This window comes from Ipomoea nil, unplaced genomic scaffold (assembly GCF_001879475.1).
Source record: "Ipomoea nil cultivar Tokyo-kokei standard unplaced genomic scaffold, Asagao_1.1 scaffold1303, whole genome shotgun sequence".
Lineage (NCBI taxonomy): Eukaryota > Viridiplantae > Streptophyta > Magnoliopsida > Solanales > Convolvulaceae > Ipomoea > Ipomoea nil.
The window spans coordinates 387,855-409,782 of NW_017617731.1; the positions used below are offsets into that span (position 1 = coordinate 387,855).

Sequence of the window (21,928 nt, forward strand, 5' to 3'; positions counted from 1 at the left end):
TGTTTGTTGTTAGCTGATTGGGTTTATTAGGGGTATAACTAATTGATAACATTAGCTGATTGTAGAAAGATGTTTAGTAAATTAGCTGTTAGCTAATAACTATTTAGTAGAATTTCTTTTCTCAAAAAGCTAATTGAAAAAGTTGTTTTGAGTACCTTTTTTAATTTAGCATTTTGGAATACAAAAAGCTAATTAACCAAATACTTATATTAATTTTTAAAGCAAATCAAACACCTAATAGTGATCAAAAAAGCCAAAATTGACCTATAAACTAACTATTTTACTAAACAGGATCATTGATTGTTTAGTCAAGTCAAACATCTAATAGTGGTCAAATAAGCTAAAATTAATTGATAGACTAACTATGTTTACCAAGGAGGGCCTAAATGTCAATGTATCTTCAAGCAAGGGAGCAAGGGAGCAAGGCAGCAAGCTACCAACCTTAAAGGGGAAGGGGAAGGTATATTTACCAAAATACCCATTGCATACTAAGATTTTTCAGTTCTTTTTTTTTGGGGGGGGGGGGGGGGGTCACAAGTTAATGGCAAAAACTAAACTCAACACTTTACTTGAAATTTGAAATATTACTCCGGAATAAATATGCCACTTCAAATGACATGCAAAACATGAAATGATGTATAAGGATTTTGTTCAACACTGTTTTTCCATGGAACTAACATGATATGCTGATCAAACAAATACTGCAAACCCTCAGGAGAGACTTTCACCGGTTGGCGGAAAAACTTATCTGTGTATTCAAACTGCTGCAGATCATGCCCCTTTTACTTCGAGATGAAGAAAAGAACAATGATATCAAATAATAAATAATGAACAAATTATAATGATAAAACACTCTGTGACACAAATACAATCTTCAGAAGCACATTTTGATCTCGACTTTAGGCTACTCACAACGCTACTGTCCACTGGCTTGTCTTTTTACCCCTCAGGAATCACTGAAAGACGGTGTAGTAAAAAGTTAGCATTTTAGCATCTAAGAAGCAAGAAAGCAAGGGAAAAGAATAGAACCTGTGACTTAGAATACATTTTACTAATAGTGGTAAAGATGATTGACAAGTAGTAATATAAATATATATACCTTATTATCAGTTTTCTTTTCACGTTCTTCATTCTTGTTCATATCATCTTCTATGTCTTCCGCTTCCTCATCATCCTCGTTAGCTTCGTCATCTTCATCATCTGGAACAGCCTCTCCAGTAAACCATGACACAGCGTGAGGAATGATTTTTTCTCGGATGGTTGACCTGCAAGACAAATTATCAGAAAATAATGAGAAGATTTGTTGAACTAGAAGCAATAACTAGATCCTAGTGGCTAAATCAATAATAAGATTTCTGAAACAAAAAAAAAATTAATAATGATAATATAGTTTAGAAAAGCACTTCACAGATTCAGCAGGCAAAGCAAAATAGACTAATGATAATATGATATAAGAGTGACTCTCCTTTGAGACTGTCTTACGGATAAGTCCTTATCCGTGAGACGGTAGGGTCAAGATAGAAATGTAATACTTATACTGGAAAGTTCTTTTTTTTTTTTTTTTGGGTATACCCAGGGTTTCCACCGTCGGACACAGTTACTAATCCCCTCGCTGAATTCTAGGCACCTCTTTTGGGCGGGCAGCTGGCCTGGAGATTTAAGGCTGCTACATACCCAAAGCCAAGGATCGAACCATTGACCTTTGGTTTAGGATGGATGAGTCCCTTCCACTAAACCACACCTCCCGGGAATGGTGTGTACCACAAATATGCATACTTGACTTACCCGATCTCATAATCTTGCTCTATCTGACACTGAAGCAGTTCAGCCTACAGAAAAGTGACACAGAATCAGCAGAGTATTAAAATTTGGGCAGTAATTCTCGGATACTGAAGTGGCATTCTATCCAAGAAACTTACCGTTTCCTCTTCAATTGCCTCTTCATCTTCTGGTAGTTGAGGTGGATCAAAAAAGAGAAAGAAGCTTTCACAGTCCTCAACTTTTGTGATTGGCTTGGTTTCCTTGGATCCTTTCTTTGGTTTCTTCTTTAAAATCTTCCGCGTCAAGTTTTTCCCAGGAAGCCACTGAATCTCAGTCCTAAAAGGTAACCAGGAAAACGACATAAGGGAGAATTAAAAAGCCAAAGCATTTTCAGGGCTGAACAACTTTAGCAGTACATGTACCCTATTGCTTCCTCTAGGATATGTTCCTCCTCGCTAATCATGCGATATGTTTTAGTCAGCACATTGTTGCTAAAATAGGGATTTGGGTCGAAGAAGAACTCAAGCTTAAAACCCTTTTCACCATCAAGTCTACTGCACTTAATATCTTTAAGATAATGGAGGGCACCTTCATCATTCTCAGTAATCTGAAAAAAAAAAAAAAAAAAAAAACATATCACTAATCAATCCATAGTACAGCTACATTAGAGAATCCAGAATAAAACTCTTATATTGAAGTTACCTCTCTAGAAAGTGTTTGATTATTCTTCATTGCTGTGAGCCAGAAATGGGGAATACCTTTTTCTGGATCAAAAAGTATTTGTTAGAGTAATCGAAAAGCCTTCACAAAAGATAAAAATAGATCGGGCTTTAAGGAGTACCTTCAACAGTTCGTTCTAATTTTTGGTCCATTGAACTCTCATCCGAGACTCCTTCAATGTGACTCACACCATTCACAATCTCGTAACGCTGGAAATGGCAAAAGAAAATAATAAAACTCTGAAACATCTGAACTTGAAATGGAAATTCAAAGATTTATTTTAGCAAGGAAGCATAGGACTACCTTGGTATACAGTGGCTCATAAAGCTTCTGGAACTTTGCTTCTAACACCGCTCTCTCTTCAAAAAACTTCGCCTCGAGCTCGTCATGTTCGCTCTGTCAGATAAATAAAAAACCAGACTTCGGATCAAAGTGAAAATGAATGGTAGCAGGCATAGCCTAGGGTTTCCACCGTCGGACACAGTGACTAATCCCCTCGTTGGATTGTAGGCACCTCTATTGGGTGGGACAATTGGCCTGGAGATTTAAGGCTGCTCCATACCCAAAGCCAATGATCGAACCCTTGACCTTTGGTTAAGGATGGATGAATCTCTTTCACTCAACCACACCCCCCCAGGTTATCCAGTACCTTATCTATTCCTAAGGAATTAATGCTTACAAAGGCACATAGTCTATACAACAGGGAATTTATTCCAACTTATTCGTGATCTATAATTATCCCACGCTTCTTTTTCAATAACTGAAACATTCTTTGGCAGAGGTGATTCAAAATAATACGTACCCTCCAAATCATCAAGATCCTCATCAAAGAAATCTTATACAACTACCAAACTAAAATAATATAGTTTATACAATATGCATACTGGTTTTCTTTGCCAGAGAGCAAATATTATATGGTATTTGAGTTAAACTTTATCAAAAGGGGCAATGAAATCCATTAAAAACTAAATTGTGAGTTTACAATTGCATAAACTGAGAGCATATAACAACACAAAACCAATATGTAAAACAACAAAGCGATCGGGGTCAAAATAAATAACAGTAATGAACAAGAAATGAAGTTTATTTTGAACCTGAATCTCCCTTAGGAAATCCACACGTTTCCTAGCTTTGGGGGGAAGAGATTCCAGAAAATCAGAATGGCCCATTGACAACTCCTGAAGCTTATTCTGCAACAGAAATTGAAAAATTCCACAAACCCAAAGCTTAAATAACTCCAAACCACCCTTTGATCCTTAATTCATATTTATGTTAATGTAAAAGCTAAAAGTGTAAAGATTAGCAAAGAACTCATCACCTTGATGGCGTTTACAAGATCTGCACGATCCTCAGCACTAAGCGCTAAAAGCATCCATTAAAAACCAAGAAAAGAACATTCAATATTACCAATTAAATCACCAAAAAGACAGTATGGTACAGAGAGAGAGAGAGAGAGGAGAAGAGTAAAATCATACCCGCAGCAGCAGCAGGGAGATCAGAAGCTTGAGGCTGATCCTTTTGATCACTCATTGCGCTGTGGATTTTGGGATATACTCGGATCAAGAGCAATTCCCAGACAGTTTTTTCTAGCGATAGTAATCCAAAGTATATAAACTATAAAGAGGATGCTAAAATAGAAAATTGAAGAACAGTAATAAAGAATCTTAATGACAGGAAGCAAATAGAGAAATTGTTGATTTGTTGGAGCCTTTTAAAGGGATTCTGGAGAAGGCGACACCTTTTCCCTGAGGGGAAGTCCCAGTCAAACCAAAAGCTGACTTTATCAGAAAGTCAGCAGGATCATTCATCATTGTTTTTTTTTTGTTTTTTTTTTTTTTTGTTTTTTTAAATTTATGGATTTGAGATGTTTTTCTCTTTAGTTGATTTGTGTATGGTACATTGTGGATAAAATTTTAGTTGTTTTGAAAAGCATAGTGATGATTAAGTATTTATCTTTAAAAATGTGTTTTAATTTAATTAGGTCACTGGACTTAAAAAACCAACAATTGGGTCCCTAAACTAATCAATTTCAAACAATTCTTCCCATTTGAAGGTTTCCAACATGTCAACAGGTCATCCTTCTAAATTAATTATTTTTTAAAAATAAATTTTAAAAATTAATCATTTTTAATTTTTTTTTTAAAAAAGGACTCTACCGTCTCCGGCCGGTTTCTTCATCTCCACGCCCGGAGACGAAGAAACCGGCCGGAGACGGTCGTCTCCGGCGGGGTCCTGTTTTTTTTTTTCTAAATTTAAAAATAATTAATTTTTTAAATTTATTATTTTTTTAAATAATTAATTTGGGAGGATGATCTGTTGGAAACCTTCAAATTGAAAAAATTATTTGAAATTAATTAGTTTAGGGACCTAATTGTTGGTCTTTTAAGTTCAGTGGCCTAATTGTATTATTGTGTGCAGTTCGATGGCCTATTTGACCCTTATTTCAATATTTAATTAGAAGGAAAAACGTGTTTCATGTGGTGAAGTTGTTAATTAGTGAACAGTGCACGCCAAACACTCGTATGGAGGTAGGGTGTACGATTTTGAATTCCTCGACAAATACAATTTGTAATATGTTACGCAACCCTATAATTAGCGCACACACAGAGTGTTTTTTTTTTTTTTTTTTTTTTTTTTTTTTTTTTTTTTTTTTTTTAATTTAGATGATCACAATTTCGTCGTACTAATCTTAAGTCCTTAGGACTCTGTCTTTAGAATCACTGTGAAGGTAAATTGTGCATAATGAATTCAATCCAGACCTTTCAACATCCTTGGACAATTTTCTCATACCTACACTGTCACCTCCTGTCATGACATTTAAGTCAGGTGATGAACCAACTACGGTAAGTCTCAGGAGCACATTGTGTTTTTATCATTATATGATATGATGTGATACTTTTTTGTATGATTTTTTTTTTCTATTTTAAATATCAAACTAATTTGACAAATACTGATTAACAAAGAGTGATTTTCATAGAGGTGCATAATATTGCTTTTGAAATTTTATGTCTAAAACCACTATGTTACAATTTAATTTTTTTTAACTTAGTGGTATAAGTGTATGACTTACCCACTATGTTACATATTTTCTTGTGATCATTTCTTGAATAAGGTCACAAAACGAGATTTATCTAGTGCACATTGTTAAATAGTAATTGTGGATTTCTTTCATCACCAAAAAATAAAAGAAATATATTACACATTTAGTTATGTACTTAAACATTATATTATTAAAAAAAATAAATGTCAAATATTCTCTAAAAATCTTGAAAAGCAAACGTTGTTGTCCCATGTATTGGAAAATAAGTTATATACGTTTCCAAATGAAAACTCTTTACTATAAAACATTAGAGTAGCTTAATTGATATATGACCAGGACTATGTGGTCCAATGGTACCCAGGTTGGACTTCCATTTGGAAGGTTGTGAGTTCGAGCCTTAGTGGAGGCGTTATTAGCTCTTTGTGTTATAGAGCTAGTAGCATTCAAAAAAAAAAAAAAGCTTAATTGATATATGAAGATAGTAATGTAGGGAGGATTTTGTGATATTCGGACCCCAATCCACGCTAAGTAGGTCTTCATGAGGCATGTACATTGAGGTGGGGTAGTGTGATGTTGACAACCGCTTTATATTTGGTTTGGTTTCTATTTAATTTTTACTCAAAATTTAAATGTTATTGATATTCTTTAATTTTTATTGTACTAATATTTATACATGTGGTGCTAACTATCATGTGATGTGATGGTATCTCGGTTATCATTCTAAATGGACGGTCATAAGTTAGAACCCCGGTGGTCGAGTTTAGATTTTTTGAGCTGAAAATATTTGCGAAAATATAAAACATATATTATCTTGTAAAGAATCATTAGTATTTCAATAAATAAATAAATAAATTGTTAAGCCTATATGTGGCTGATATTTTCTATATTTGACATGCATGCACCTTCGGAGTGTCGTCACTCACAGGCTGCTAAACGGCTTCTTCGCTATCTCAAAGGTACAATTTGTCATGGTCTGTTCCTTCAGGCCGGTCAATTGTTGTCGTTGGGTATGTATACTGATTTTGATTGGAGAGGTTGCACTACTGCTGGTTGTTCTACTATCGCATACTTGGTGTATCTGGGCAATAATCTTATCTCTTGAAAGTCCTCACGTTAGAAGTCTGTCTCTCATTCGTCTACGGAAGCTGAATACCGTACTTTGGCAAATGCAGCAACGGAGGTTCTCTAGATTAAGAATTTGTTACAAGAACTGAAGTTGTGTCTGGAAAAGCCTCCGGTGGTGTTCCGGGACAACGTCAATGCCACATATGCTTGTAAAAATTCAGTGTTTCATTCACGAATGAAACATATGGCATTGGACTACTTTTTTGTTCGAGATTTGGTTACTAATGGTATGATGGTTGTACAACATATTCCCTCTTCTGAACAGCTAGCTGATCTTCTTACCAAGCCGCTTAGTCGTCACCTGTGTCTTCAGTTTTGGTCCAAGATTGGAGTGTCCGACGGATCCTCAATCTAGTGGGGGTGTGTATGTTAAGCCTATATGTGGCTTACATTTTCTATTTTGTTTAATTTATCTATTCTAAATGTGTTCCTATAGACTAGCTTTAACTTCCTCTAACATTTTGTTGTTCCAGTTAAGAAAAAAATATCGGTGGTATTGCTTATTAAAATGAATGTGTTCCTATAGACAGTGTTGCAAAAATCGCGCCTACGCGCTAGGCGATCGGCTTTCTAGGCGGCCGCCTAGGCGCTCTAGGCGCGCCCTAGGCAGTCCCCAGCTGGCGCCTAGCGATTTTTTCAACATTGCCTATAGACTAGCGTTTTTTTTATTGTGTAATCTATCAAAAACATTATATTGTAATTTATAATGTATTTTCTATTTTAACCTTATTATGATTATTTGATATTTTGTAATTGACATTTTTATCGTCATTTAAACTTCGCTCCCCACTCAAATAATTTTCTTGCTCCGTCCCTGCACACATATATACATGGTGTCGAGTTTCAGTCGTATCCTATTTAGGAAAAGTTCTTTTATGACTATTGCTACATACAGAATTTATGGTTTCACCTTGGTTGGACCCATTCATAACAACTTTCTTAATGACATTTTTGCATACACAGTTGATATAATGATATGCAAGACCTAATATCTCTAACAGATATTTTCAATTTTAATTTAGTTTAACTGATATATTTAAAAACTTAGAGAGGGTAACTTCAATTATAGAATCATAAAATTTGATTCCTTTCATAACCAAAACTGAAAATACTAGTTTTAACAATAATTGATTTGGTTTGACTAAAGTGGCCGGTTTGTACTGAACCTATATCAATACATCATGATTAGTGAGGTGCATTAGGTGCAAACATGTCACGGACATCACATTAAAAAAAATTAAAATATAAAAAATACAGATTTGGTTAATCATGTAACCCAATAGTTATATCGTGAACCAGAGTGCAAGTTACTACATGTATCCAACACATTCTTATTTTTTTTCAACTTAATATTATTTTGCTTGTTTTCTTTTTGTAAAAATAAAATTAGTGTATAACTAAAAATCACTAACTGAGATCTTTTAAATAAAATTCATATATATATATATATATATATATATATATATATATATATATATATATATATATATATATATATTGTAATGTTCTCGTGCGGTTGAATGCTTCCCGTGCGGTTGTGCGGTTGATTAATGTGCGTGAGGTTTGTATTCAATGTGCGTGAGTATTGTGCTTAATGTACCTGAAATTTGTACTTAATGTGCGTGTGTGTAATGTTAATGTGCGTGAGTTTTGTACTTAAGGTGTGAGTCTTGTGCCTAAGGTGCGTGAGTTGTGTGCTTAATGTGCGTGAGTGTGTTCTTCATCCACTGCTGCGAAAATTATGCGCATCCACTGCTGCATTTTCTTCTTGTTTTTTGTTTCGAAGTGGTGGAGGAATGGATTTTGTCTTGTTTTTAACATAAAATCAGCCATATGTGTGTTTACATATATCCATCCATTCACACACAATCAGAAAAGCTTCACTCACATTTTCTTTCTGTTCTGCTTCCTTCTGAGCTCGTAATTCTGAACTCAAGTCACGCACATTAAGCACAAACTTCACGCACATTAAACACAATACTCAGGCACATTAAGTACAAAACTCACGCACATTAACATTACATACTCACGCACATTAAGCACAAATCTCAGGCACATTAAGCACGCGACTCACGCACATTAAGTATATAACCCACGCACATTAATCTACCGCACAACCGAACGGGAAGCCACAAATGCACCCGATCCCTTCCCTATATATATATATATATATATATATATATATATATATATATATATATATATATATATATATATATATATATGATGGTTCACGTGCGAAGCTTCTCCTAGGTTAAAAATGGGGTGAGATTTGAGTCGTTGATTTAGTCTAGATCAACAGCTCAAACTGAATGAAAATTTTTAAAAAATGTGTTTATTAACAACATGAATACAAATGATCAAGTGTCTCGAACTGACGTTGTAATACCGCGTTTGTTCAAACTATATTATTTTCATAAAAATATCCATTAATACAAAAATTATTTTGATAATCGTAATTATTTTAGTACTCATGATATCAAAATAAATTATTTTACTTCAAACATCAAAATAAAACTACTTTGCTAACCCCAAATATCTTAGCATTAATATTTTTAAATTAAATTCTTATTTGAAAACCTAGATGAAATTATTTTATAACATATCTATAATCATAATAGTATATCATTATACTTGTATGTGCAGCTCAATTGATCATAGAGGTGAAAGTTGGAAAGAATAGTATATCATTATTGGCGCAACCATTTGTTTTATTAATTAGCAAATCTCAAAACCCAAGCCTTAACATTTAATTTTTAAAGCTTGATTTACCATGAGCCCGAAATTTATTCACTCAAGCCCAATCAATATTTTCCCAATACTTATGCTGTTGAACCGTGTTCACCATGCGCATGGTGAACACGGGATAGATCCATAATTTCTAAGCTGTAGATTCATAATTTCTATATTGTAGATTCATAACATCTATACTATAGATTCATAATTTCTATACTGTAGATTCTAAATTTCTATATTGTAGATTCTTTATTTCTATACTGTAGATTCATAATTTCTGTACTATAGATTCATAATATATGTATTGCGAAGACGAAATAATGCGATTGCAAAGAGAGAAACGTCGTTAACAACAAATGAAAAACAAAACTATGAATCTACAGCATAGAAATTATGGATCTACCCTTGTGTTCACCATGCACATGGTGAACACGTTTCCACAGCATAATTTGCGATATTTTCCGACAAATTATGCTGGCAACCGTGTGCACCATGCATGGTGCACACGGGTCTAGATTCATAATTTCTATATTGTAGATTCATAATTTCTATACTGTAGATTCATAAAATCTATAGTGTAGATTCATAATTTTATAAATATATGTTCATAATTTTTTATGTTCATATTCCCAATTTTTGAACTCTGTAATAATTTGATAACTATACAGTTTAGAAATGATGAATCTACACTACAGAAATTATGAATCTACAGTACAGATATTATGAATCTGCAGTATAGAAATTATGAATCTACTGTATAAAAATTATGAATCTACTATATTTAAATTATGAATCTACGGTTTAGAAATTATGAATCTACAGTTTAGAAATTATGAATCTATAGTATAGAGTTTATGAATCTACAGTATAGAAATTATGAATCTACAATATAAAAATTATGAATCTGCATGGTGCACACGGTTGCACAGCATAATCATTCATATTTTCTCTTCCTAAAATATGATCCAGCCCATGCTTTGTTATGCCAATCGTTATATCGTGCACCAGGGCGCGCAATGCATTGTGCGTCCAAAAAAAATCCATGTTTCGGTATATACAGAATTGTATGGTAAATTACACATAAACTCCTAACATAATACACATAATCTAACATAATACATAATACACATAAACTCTAAACATAATACACATAAACTCTTAACATAATACACATAAACTTTTACACATAATGCACATGAACCCTTAACATAATACACATAAACTCTTAACATAATACACATAAACTCTTAACATAATACACAAACACAAAAAAATAAAATTGTAACGGGATTGGACGGACGGAACGGTGTCCGTCTCGTCAACTCCCACAACTTATAGAAACGATGTCGTTTTGGGTCAAGCGCACAATGCATTGTGCGCCTTGCTGCACGATATAATTTGCCTTGTTATGCTCTCTACAACCCAACCTAAGATCAAGTTCCCTAGGATTTAGTGACACTATAAATAGGTATTGTACCCATTTGTTCATCTTTATTCCCTTCTCTACGCCACTCTCTATTCCTGAAGAAGTCATATTCACTTCTTAGCTTACAATTCCGACCATGGTAAGCTCTTTCTCCTCTTCTTCTATTGCACTCTCTACCTACTCATTTTCTTAGCTCTGTTTACTCCATTTTCCCAAACCTCAAATAGGTTGTTTGTGTGTGTGTTGGAAATATCTCCTTGAGCAGCCTCTCCTACGCTTCATTAAGGTTGTCTCCTATCCTATGCCTCATTAAGGCTGTGTCTCCTTGAGGAGAGGAGGAGTTGTCTTGGGCAGATTGTTTCATTTATTATGACTCTTCCCTATGCTCTTTCTTTAGCCTATATATTGTTGTAATCTGATGTTCCAAGTAATCATGTCAGAAATAAGAGAGTACTTTCATTTCTTAAGTCTTTCAACATGGTAGTTCCTTAAGTCTTTCAACATGGTGTCGGAGTCACTTTTTTGGGGCCTGAAAATTACTCCAATTTCTTCAGTTTCCTACTAATGAACATTGTTCATCTGTCCATCCCCTTCAAGAAAACCCTTTGTGTTTAGCTCTCAAGACGATCTGGTGCAGCAAACCTCTCGAGACGATCTGGTATCCGCCACGCGCTGCCACCCTTGCTGCCTTCCAACGCCACGCACCGGCGCGTGACTGCAGCTCCGGCAACTTTTTCCGGCCAAAATTTCCAAATCGTCTTAACTCCTTGCTGCGACCCTACCCTGAGTTTTTCACTTTTTTTCTAATCACTATGGCAGATGAAGTTATTAACAGTGTTCAGAATACTCTTCTCCCAGTTTAACCTAAAGTCCATGTTTGAAATCTTTCTAGGAGTTTAACTATCACTAGTGAAAAACTTATTGGCTCCCAAAATTATCAAGATTGGGCATCAACAGTGGAACTATGGTTTATGGGTCAAGGAGTGGTTGATCACCTCACTACCACAGCAGAAGAAATTCAGCTTAAAAGGAATATCTGGGAGAGAGTTGATGCCCAACTATGTAATTTATTATGGCAGTCCCTTGCTCCTGATTTAATCCCCATGTTTAGACCTTTCAAAAACTGTTTTCAGTGTCGAAACAAGCTCAATCTCTTTATATGAATGACATCTCTCGCTTTTACTTCATTGTAAGTGAGATATTAAATATCAAGAAGTCAAAAATGTCCATGGAAAAATTTCTAGGGAAAATCCCAGGACTCATGGCTGAATTCAATAAACTCATGCCTATTGGAGGATCACCCGAAGAGCAACTTACTCAATGCGACAAATTCTTTGTTGTTCTTACACTTGCCAAGCTTTAACCAGAATTTGAGTAAGTCCGAAATAGTATACTCAGTGATGGGGTTGTTCCGAACACAAAGGAAGTGTTCAAAAAACTTCTACAAGTCTCCTCTATTTATAAAGGGAATACATCATCATCAACCAGTATTGATCATTCTGCTTTTACTACTCAAAGTCATCATGGTCACAATAGAGGAAGAGGTTGAGGAAGCAGTCGAGGTGGCCGAAATTTTACTCCTTTTTGCGATTTCTGCAACAAACAAGGGCACACTCACGAAGCTTGCTCGAAACTTCATGGAAAACCATCTATGGCTAACATAGTTCAATCTTGGGATTCAAATACTGAGGACTCAAATACACAAGTTATCTCAAGGGCTGAATATGCAGAATTCTTGCAATTAAAGGCTACCAAGATAACTATTTCTCCCGACATCTCCCATACTGCTCTTGCTTAACAATCAAACTAAGTTTGGGTCTTAAACTCTGGAGCTACCGATCACATATTTGGTAATCCCTCCTTTTTCTCCCAAATTGATTTCTCATATTCTCTCCATCTGTTACCTTTGGTGATGGATCAAAGGGAAAAGCTAAAGGAATTGGAAAAGTCACTATCCATTCCTTTTCTTTAGACCATGTTCTTTACATTCCCTGTTGTCCTTTCAACTTGATTTCAATTCATCAGCTTACTCATTCTCTTAATTGTTTGGTTACCTTTTCTTATGATTCTATGGTTATTCAAGACCGACAGACGAGGGAGACGATCGGTACGGGGCATGAATCACGAGGACTCTACCACCTTCTATGTTCCACCAATACCAACACAGCTTGCATGGCTACTCTTTCACCCCTCAACCATTGTCGTCTAGGGCACCCAAACATCAATAAATTACGACAATTTGTTCCTAGTTTGTCCAATTTAAAAGAAATAGAATGTGAGTCACGTCAACTTGGGAAGCACTCGAGGTCCTCATATCCTAGTAGAGTGAATAGGATGGCTAATGCACCTTTTTCTTTATTTCACTCCGATGTTTGGGGACCATGTCGTGTTCCAACCACTTTGGGGTTCTTATATTTTGTTGTCTTCATTGATGATTTTTCTCGGTGTAGTTGGGTCTTCCTAATGAAAAATCGTTTTGAACTTTTTGATGTATTCCAAAAATTCTATGATGAAATCAAAAATCAATTTGGAGTCTCTCTCAAAGTCCTACGCAGTAATAATGCCAGAGAATATTTTTCACACTCTTTCACTTCTTTCTTTTCCTCACATGGAATACCTCATGAATCTTCTTGTGCTAAAACCCCTCAACAAAACGGTGTTGCTGAACGGAAAATTCGTCATCTTGTTGACACAACCCGCACTTTACTCATTCACTACAAGGTTCCTAAGAAATTTTGGGGGGATGCTATACTTCATTCTTGTTATCTTATAAATTGAATGTCTTCTTCTGTCTTGCAAGGGAAAATTTCTCTTAATCTTTTACTCCCACATGAACCTCCCTACAAGCTTCCATTACGGGTTTTTGGATGTACCTGCTTTGTCCATGATTCCTCACCAGGACGAGACAAATTTGATGCCAAGACAATAAAATGTGTGTTCATTGGGTACTCTCGCCTCCAGAAAGGCTTTGTGTTATTGTCCTAAAATACATCATTTCTATACCTCCTTTGATGTTACATTTTTTTAAACTACCCCATTTTTTCCTTTCCACTTCAGTTGAAGAATCTGACTTCTTAGGAAATGCACTTGAAGCCACATACATTCTCTCTGAAGCAATCTCCACGTGCCTGGTTTGGAAGATTTAGTGATGTGATCCAACAATTTGGCATGATTCAAAGCAAAGCTGATCACTTTGTCTTATATAGACATCTATTTGGAAAAAAAGCATATATTTAGTGGTTTATGTTGATGACATTGTGATCACATGGAATGATATGGAAGGAATAAACGAACTAAAGAAACATATGTTTCAACATTATGAGACAAAGGATCTTGGAAAATTAAAGTATTTCCTTGGTATTGAAGTTCCTCAATCCAAACAAGGTATCTACATGTCACAACGGAAATATGCTTTGGATATTCTTGAAGAAACACGTATGACAAATAGCAAGTCAGTTGACACACCCATGGATCCGAATGTCAAACTTCTTCCAGCACTAGGGGGAACCTCTATCCGATCCAAGCAGATATCGAAGATTAGTTGCAGCTATCAGAATTTTAAGACATGTGAAAAGATATCCAGGTACATGTTTACTCTACAAAGATCACGAACATACAGAAATTGTTGGTTACACAAATGCAGATTGGACAGGATGTCATTTGGATAGGACATCAACATCTGGATACTGTATTCTGTTTGGAGGTAATCTAATTTCTTGGAAAAGCAAGAAACAATATGTGGTTGCACGATCAAGCGCAGAAACAGAATACCAAGCAATGGCACAAGGGACTTGTGAGCTAATTTGGGTGAAACAACTCCTCACAGAACTCAATTTTTGCAAGCGCGATCCTATGAAATTAATTTGTGATAATCAGGAAGCTTTACACATTGCATCCAATCATGTCTACCATGAAAGGACCAAATATATTGAGGTTGATTGTCACTTTATACGAGAGAAGGTTGCAACCGGAGACATTGTCACCACATTTGTTGGGTCAAATGATCAATTTGGTTATATACTCACTAAATCTCTTTGTGGACCTAGGATTGATTTCATTTGTAGCAAGCTATGAGCATTTGATTTGCATGTTCCTTCTTCAAGGGAGTGTTGGAAATATCTCCTTGCGCAACCTCTCCTATGCCTCATTAGGGATGTGTCCTCTCCTATGCATCACTAAGGTTGTGTCTCCTTGAAGAGAAGAGGAGTTGTCTTGGGCAGATTGTTTCATTTATTATGAGTCTTCCCTATGCTCTTTCTTTAGCCTATATATTGTTGTAATCTGATGTTCCAAGTAATCATGTAAGAAATCAGAGAGTACTTTCAGTTCTTAAGTCTTTCAACATGGTAGTTTTTTAAGTCTTTCAACAGTGTGTATGAAAGCTTATGTGTTGACTGCTATGATTTGGGGTGAAACAGTTCCGCTGCCCAACTCGTGAGAAGACCATGGAACTAGTGGCGGAACTCTCTAGTTCATTCACAAGGTTCCTTGGTGACCGTGGAACTCAGCGGCAGAACTAGATAGTTCCGTCACTAGTTCCGTGGTGATGTGGTCTCCCTCACGGAACCATTTGGGTTTCGTGAGACTTCTTCTTTGCAGCACTGCCTTTTGTGTTTCTTTTGAGTTTAGAAATACTTTTTGGGAAATATATATATATATATATATATATATATATATATATATATATATATATATGTATGTATATATGTATGTATGTATATTTTTTAGGAAACAAGTGGTTGGAAGGTTGTGTAGTGGTGAGCTCCGGCTCAGTTGCGAGCTCTAGTCAATTTAGTAAGTCTGTATCCGGTAGAAAACATCCTAGATACCCTATTATATGTGAAGTAGCTTGGTAGAAAACATCATGTGCTACTTGAACTAGTTACTACCCTTTGAGCATGAAAACCCCACTAGGGGTGAGCACACTGACAACACGTTTGGTTCATGGAATGAATTTTGAGGGAATAGCAATACTATTCCACATGGAATGGAATAAGTAAGGAATAGAATAGGAATTGTATTATATCGTTTGGTTCGGTGAAGAATAGACTTTAGGAATTGTATTATAGTGTATGGATGGTTAAAGGAATAAAAGTGGAATAGATTTTTAAAAGACATAAATACCCTTATACAGAATATATAATAGGAAAAAGTGTCAAATTGGCCCATAAGTTGAGTAGATATTGCAATTGGGTCCCCTAAGTAAAAAAAAAACTCTGTTCAAGTCCCCTAAACTAGTAAAATTGTTCAATTAAGTCCAAATTGACTTGTTTATCAGGTTAAATCTATGCGGTGTTGACATGTGTCCTTTTTATTTTATTTTTTAAAACATATATTTTTTATTAAAAATTAAAAATATTATTTATTATAAATAAATTATTTAATTAAAAAAACAACCACCGGCTGTTCGCGCCAAGGACGGAGGACTGGAATGAGGGCGGCGGCCAAGGTCGTAGCCCTTGTTCCAGATCTAGAAGACGGCCATGGTTGTCTTCCTTCGTCGGTCATGGTTGTCTTCCTTATACGATCGTGGCCGTCCTGCCAGATAGCCGTGAAGAAGATTGTGACACCCCGGAAAATTATCATTTAAACAGAATTAATCATCCAATTAATTCTAAATTTCCCTACAATTCCCTTTCCAATTTCCTTGCTAAAATAGTTGGAGGACCTAAATTGACTAAATACCTTAGTCAATTGAATTAGTCAATGGGAGAGACTTTATGCTTTATGCTTTGTACCTAGCCTTTGAGTTCTTCCTAACCTTTTTGTGGACAAGGGAGGCTATTATAGTCTTTTCCTAACTTTTACTTGACCTCTAAGATATTTCCCTAGCACCACCACTCTTGTATTTCCCACATTAGGCAAGAAATCCATTTCTATCTATCTTCTCTCTAAAGTTTAGCTTCTTCCCCAAGCTAGACTAAAACCCACCCCCTATCTTGCAAGGAATCCACCAAGATCCTAACTTTCTTCCTCTACCACCTTAGGAAGGGTAAGTCCTAAGCTTGGCTAGTGTTTTTACTTAGTCTTTCCTTATCTTTTTCTAAGTTTTGTTGTCTTGTTTGGGTTTTTTGTTGTGTTTGATAAGATCTTGAAGAAGAAGACCTCCAAGAGGAAGGATAGGAGTTGGTGAAAGTGTTCTTAGGCTTAAGAGGTAACCCATGTTCTACAAAACCTACTTTATGCTTGCTATTGATGATTTCTTGATGTTCTTAATGTTCTTGAGTAAATTTGTGCATAATCTTGTGTTTATGCATGTTAGAGCTTGTGGTTAGGGTTCATAAATGCTATTCTTTGAGCTATTCTTGTTGTTCAAGTTCCTTTGTTGTTGAATGTGAGATTTTGGATGTTTTGGACTTGCACTTGGACTCCATTTCAATTTTCCCCGAAGGGAAATTCTTCTTGGCTCGGGTGTACCAGCGGGTACATGGGCGGGTGGTGTGCCACCTGCCGGTCTACCCGCTGAGTACGTGGTTGTGGCAGGGGGAGGGCCACGGGTGGTTGGCCACCCGCGGTTCCACTCGCTGGTACACAGTGGGGGGCGTGGCGGGTGGTTGACCCCCCACCGTTCCGCCCACTGGTACGTGATGTTTTGGCCTCCGTTTTGTTGAACCGTTGTGCAATTGTGTGTCTTCTTTGATGTTTTGTACGTCTAGAACGATGTCCTAAGTATCCATGGTAGGATTTATGAGTCGTGAATCATGTTTAAGGTCCAACTTTGTGATTCGTTGGATTAATGTGAAGTCTTTGATGTTCATTTGAACCGTTATGTTTATCATATTGATTTGCATGCTAGTTACGATGTTGTTGGTACTAGTATGTGGTTGTTCATTCGTTCTCAATTAAGATTGGTAACTTGTGTTCTGATGAGGACGTTTTTCACGCATCCATCAAGTATCAAATTACAGTATAGTGTTAAGATATCGTTCCACTGGAGATGGCTCTTGTAATGTTAGGAATTGATGCAAAGTGAAGTTAAGCATAAGCTAGAACTATTCTTTTAGAAGCTAGACCTATCGATAAGGAGTTGGTTTGATATGATTAGGCTAATAACAAATAAGACAAGTAAAACAAAGGACCGGGATTTGGTTGATTCAAGCTAAGATGCCAAATATTGTACTAAGGATTAGGGAATTAACTCAAGGCATAGGGTAAGTGAGATGTACAAAAGTGTCTAAATACCACTCTCGTAGCTATTTGGACTTGCAACCTCACATTGAACTCCACTCTCGTGACAATTCAACCCAAGGATGCCCAACCAAGAACACAAGGCAAAGATTCCCCTTAACACCCAAAATACTCTCGTATTGGGTATTAAGTGTGTGAATGTGTGGCTAGTGTACAAGCCCTACTCTCGTAGCAACAAACACACTCCAAATCAAGCATATAATTGGGATCCAACAATCATACACAAATTTCTCAACAAACCCATTTCACACAACAACCCTAGATCACCCAAATAATCCCCTTTATGCAATACAACTCAAATAGGCATAAATAGCAAGAAATCAAACCAAATCCTAGTCCCAAAATACTTAGCTACTCATAATATAACAATAGATACACAATATTAAAAGAGAAATTGAAAGCATAGATGAAAAGTAAAGAGAAGAGATGAATAAGAAAACTTCTCTATTGAAGCCTTGAAATCCAAGATTTGCAATGTTCTTGAGCTTGGAAATGGAAAGGAAACACAAATCTACAATAATCTAAGCTATTCTAAACTAATCCTAACTAGAGAAATGAAAGGGAAATGAAAGATGTAATGAAAGATATGTTTTGGGGTGGAAAAATCCCCTTAAAAGGGTAAAAAACGGGCTGCAAAAAGTTGCAGAGGGCTGGCCACGGGCGTGGCTTCACCCGTGGCCAGAAATGCAGGGCACACTGCCCAGTGGCCACGGGTGTGGCCACGGCCGTGGCCAGACCCGTGGCCACAGGCAGTGTGCACTGCCTGTGCACTGAGGTCGTCTTTTAGGCCAGTTTTCACCCTCAAAACCTTTTAATTAGTCTTTGGTGCTTGAATCAAAGTTGTATCCCTTCAATTTAGCTTTCCAATGATATAAAATTCACTTGGTTTGGACATTCCTACGTAGAGATATGATCAAAAAACCGAGAAGTGGACGATTTGTGCGGAAATTTCAACTTCTTGCTCTTTTGCTCCACTTTTGCCTTTGTTTGTCCAAATGACCAAGACCAATAAACACACCATAATTTGGCTCTCTAAAAGGTGTTTCTCCATCTTCATAGCTTCTCATTGACTCCCATTGACTCTACATGCATCCGAAATGCCCCAAAAATCACTCAATTCATCTAAATCATCAAGAATTACTCATAAGCACACAAATGAATCAAATGAGGATACTTCGGACAAAATTATAACAAATAACAAGGAAAATAAGCTTAAATGCAATGTGAAATTATAAACTTTTAGACTCTTATCATGTTCACCAATCATTGTAATCTTTGGATTGAAGTCTAACGTTATTGTGCCATTGTCTTGAATGTTCCTTTCATGTCTATTCTTGAAATCCTTCGATTGAATCTCTTGTTGTAAGCTTGTACAAATGTTGTACTCTATTGATTCTTCTTGATTGAGTTATTGTTGAGCCTCAAGTATCTATGTCGATGACTATGTGTTTGTGATTGAAAGCTGGCGGTGAGCTTTGCTCAAATGAAAGGGGTTATATATATATATATATATATATATATATATATATATATATATATATATATATATATATATATATATATATATATATATATCATGATCATGATCATTATGAAAAGTTGGCGGCAAGCAGGCGGTAAAGCAGGCGGGGAGCATTGGCTCCAGGAGGAATAAGGTTGGACTGGTTGTACAGGGTGGCCTGGAGGTACAGGTTGGAACTGAAATAAGGATGGAGCGGTGTAAAGGTTGGAACTTGGTATAAGGTTGGAACTTGGAAACGGTCATTGATTGTGATCCTTGACTTTCATTTGCTTATGAGCATGTATTGATGTTTACCTTTTGATTGATATTGATTATCGTATCTCGATGCTTATTCTGTTGTCCTTTGATTGATATTGGTTATCATATCTTGTTGATTATTTTGTTGTCCTTATCATTGTATTGATCTATTGATTTATCGTTTGGTGGTCGGGTGATTGAGAGTGTTCTATGATGAGTTATATGTCGCCTCTAGTCCTTGCTTTAAAGCCAGTGTTGCTAAGACTATATCTATGTATTCCAAGTCTCAAATGATTTTCTTATATCTATACTATATTGTACTCAACGCGTAGTGGTGGGTTACTTAGCATTATTCGCTAACGGGTGATACCCCTTATGTTTTACAAGTACATAGTAGTTCGGTCTTGAGCGCACTAGAAGAGGATGATGTTTAGCGTATCCTTCCTTTACTCTTAGCCTAGACTTGTGGCCTGTGTGCCCTAAACGTTAAACTTGTGGATTTTATGTTGGTTTTGAAATTTAGTACCTTGGTTTTAACCTGTGCATCTAACAATTAGTAGATGTGGCATAGCATTTCCCGGTTGACTAATTAGCTTCCGCGACTTTTTAATACTCAATGTTTGGTTTAAATCTCTATCTCTAAGCTTTAATTGTCTTTGTTTAGTACGTAAAATCGGGGGTGTTACAAAGACAGCTACCAACTGTTCAGCGCGAACAGCCGGTGGTTGTTTTTTATTTTTTTATTTAATTAATTTATTTATTTATAATAAATAATATTTTTAATTTTTAATAGATAAAAAATATTTGTTTTAAAAAATAAAATAAAAAAGGACACGTGTCAACATCACATAGATTTACTTGATAAACAAGTCAATTTGGACTTAATTAAACAAGTTTAGCGATTTTCGAGCAAATGTTGTCTACTCGGATTTTAGAGACTGCCAGTTTCTTAGATTTAGCTGTTTAAAATTGAAGCAGTATCTATCTTTAATTATTGATGAAATAATTGAACTTTATCTTTTGTGATAATGAAATCTGAAGTTTTAAAATTTGGAAGTAGTATCTAAAGAACATTTTCTGCTTCCAAAAAAAAAAAATCTAAAGAACATTTTTCATTCCAAAAGACTAGTTCAATAGGTTGAATAATCACTCAAGATTAAGTTCCACTTCACGGCACAATTTCTTCTGGAGTTGAGTGAGATCATATCAAAAGAGGTAAGGTTGATTTGAAAATAGTTTATGTTGGTCCTCAGGTTGAGGACTTAACCAATTCAATGAATTTTTGAAACATTTAGATGCCTTATGAGTTATGACTATATAGTACTGATTGAGTATCTACTTGTCTCTTTCCCTATTGTCTCAGTAGAGTAGATACTGGGAGAGGACATGTCACTCATCTGAAATGGATTTGTTTTTTATGCTATTTTTATGTTGTTTTATGTTGTTTTCTGAATGCCATTAATCCAATTTAATGTTTAGAACTTCTTTAGTGTCTTTTACTTCTAAGGGTTTGTGTGTGTGTGTGTGTGTGTGTGTATATATATATATATATATATATATATATATATATATATATATATATATATATATATATATATATATATATCTACTATACTAATAAGAGCCCAAGAGAGTTAGGCCTACAATGGGTAGAAAAAATGGCGGTCAAAATTTGTAATCAAATGAATGGCTCAGATTGATCAGATTTTAATTTTTCCTTAAGATTTCCTAATTTATCCTTAATGAATATGATTATCCGTTAACTTTTCCGTTAAATATTATCTTTTTCGTTAATTTCGGTTAGTTCACCGTTAACTTACTCATTGATTTCAAAAAGAAAGGTCTTAGGTTCGAACCCCATTCCAATCAAAATTGGCATAATTAGTACTCTATTTTACTCTTATTAAATTTAATAATAATTTAGTAGCGACAACAAAAAATAATACATATGCATTTCTTTAATTTAGAATTATGTGTCTACAATGTCTGTATTCAAAAAAAAATTATTCATTATCAATAAATTAAATAAGAAAAATAATTTCATTAGTTATATTGTATTTATTTATTTTTCTCCAATATAAAAATTCTTTACATTCAAATCCATCAATTGATTATATTCGCTACATTGTCTCTACAATATCTTTATTTAAAAAAAAATATTCATTATCAATAA

The 21,928-nt window shown here is 35.4% G+C and overlaps 1 protein-coding gene across 2 annotated transcripts; it reads right to left on the reverse strand.

Annotated features, from left to right (window-relative positions):
* Nucleotides 1-564: 564 nt before the first annotated feature.
* Nucleotides 565-4,212, reverse strand: LOC109184981 (nucleosome assembly protein 1;2-like). Of its 2 annotated transcripts, none has more exons than XM_019334975.1 (11): nucleotides 3,957-4,212; nucleotides 3,800-3,843; nucleotides 3,576-3,671; nucleotides 2,785-2,877; nucleotides 2,603-2,690; nucleotides 2,464-2,525; nucleotides 2,184-2,368; nucleotides 1,920-2,097; nucleotides 1,786-1,829; nucleotides 1,105-1,265; nucleotides 565-958 (listed from the first exon to the last, which is right to left on the reverse strand). In XM_019334975.1, exons 1-11 carry the CDS (start codon nucleotides 4,009-4,011, stop codon nucleotides 954-956), a joined length of 1,011 nt encoding a protein of 336 aa, XP_019190520.1. In that variant the 5' UTR covers nucleotides 4,012-4,212; the 3' UTR covers nucleotides 565-953. The 2 variants fall into 2 exon arrangements, with proteins under 2 accessions (XP_019190520.1, XP_019190519.1); XM_019334974.1 differs by having other exon boundaries at nucleotides 565-956; nucleotides 1,100-1,265.
* Between the last annotated feature and the right edge of the window lie 17,716 nt (nucleotides 4,213-21,928).

What these genes read in the sequence shown, in the direction of transcription:
- LOC109184981 (XM_019334974.1), bottom strand. Translation starts at nt 4,011, where the DNA reads ATGAGTGATCAAAAGGATCAGCCTCAAGCTTCTGATCTCCCTGCTGCT. An exon ending in ATCTTGTAAACGCCATCAAG is followed by an intron (nt 3,672 to 3,799) that starts GTGATGAGTTCT and finishes TTTCTGTTGCAG; the next exon opens with AATAAGCTTCAGGAGTTGTC. An exon ending in ATTTCCTAAGGGAGATTCAG is followed by an intron (nt 2,878 to 3,575) that starts GTTCAAAATAAA and finishes TTTATCTGACAG; the next exon opens with AGCGAACATGACGAGCTCGA.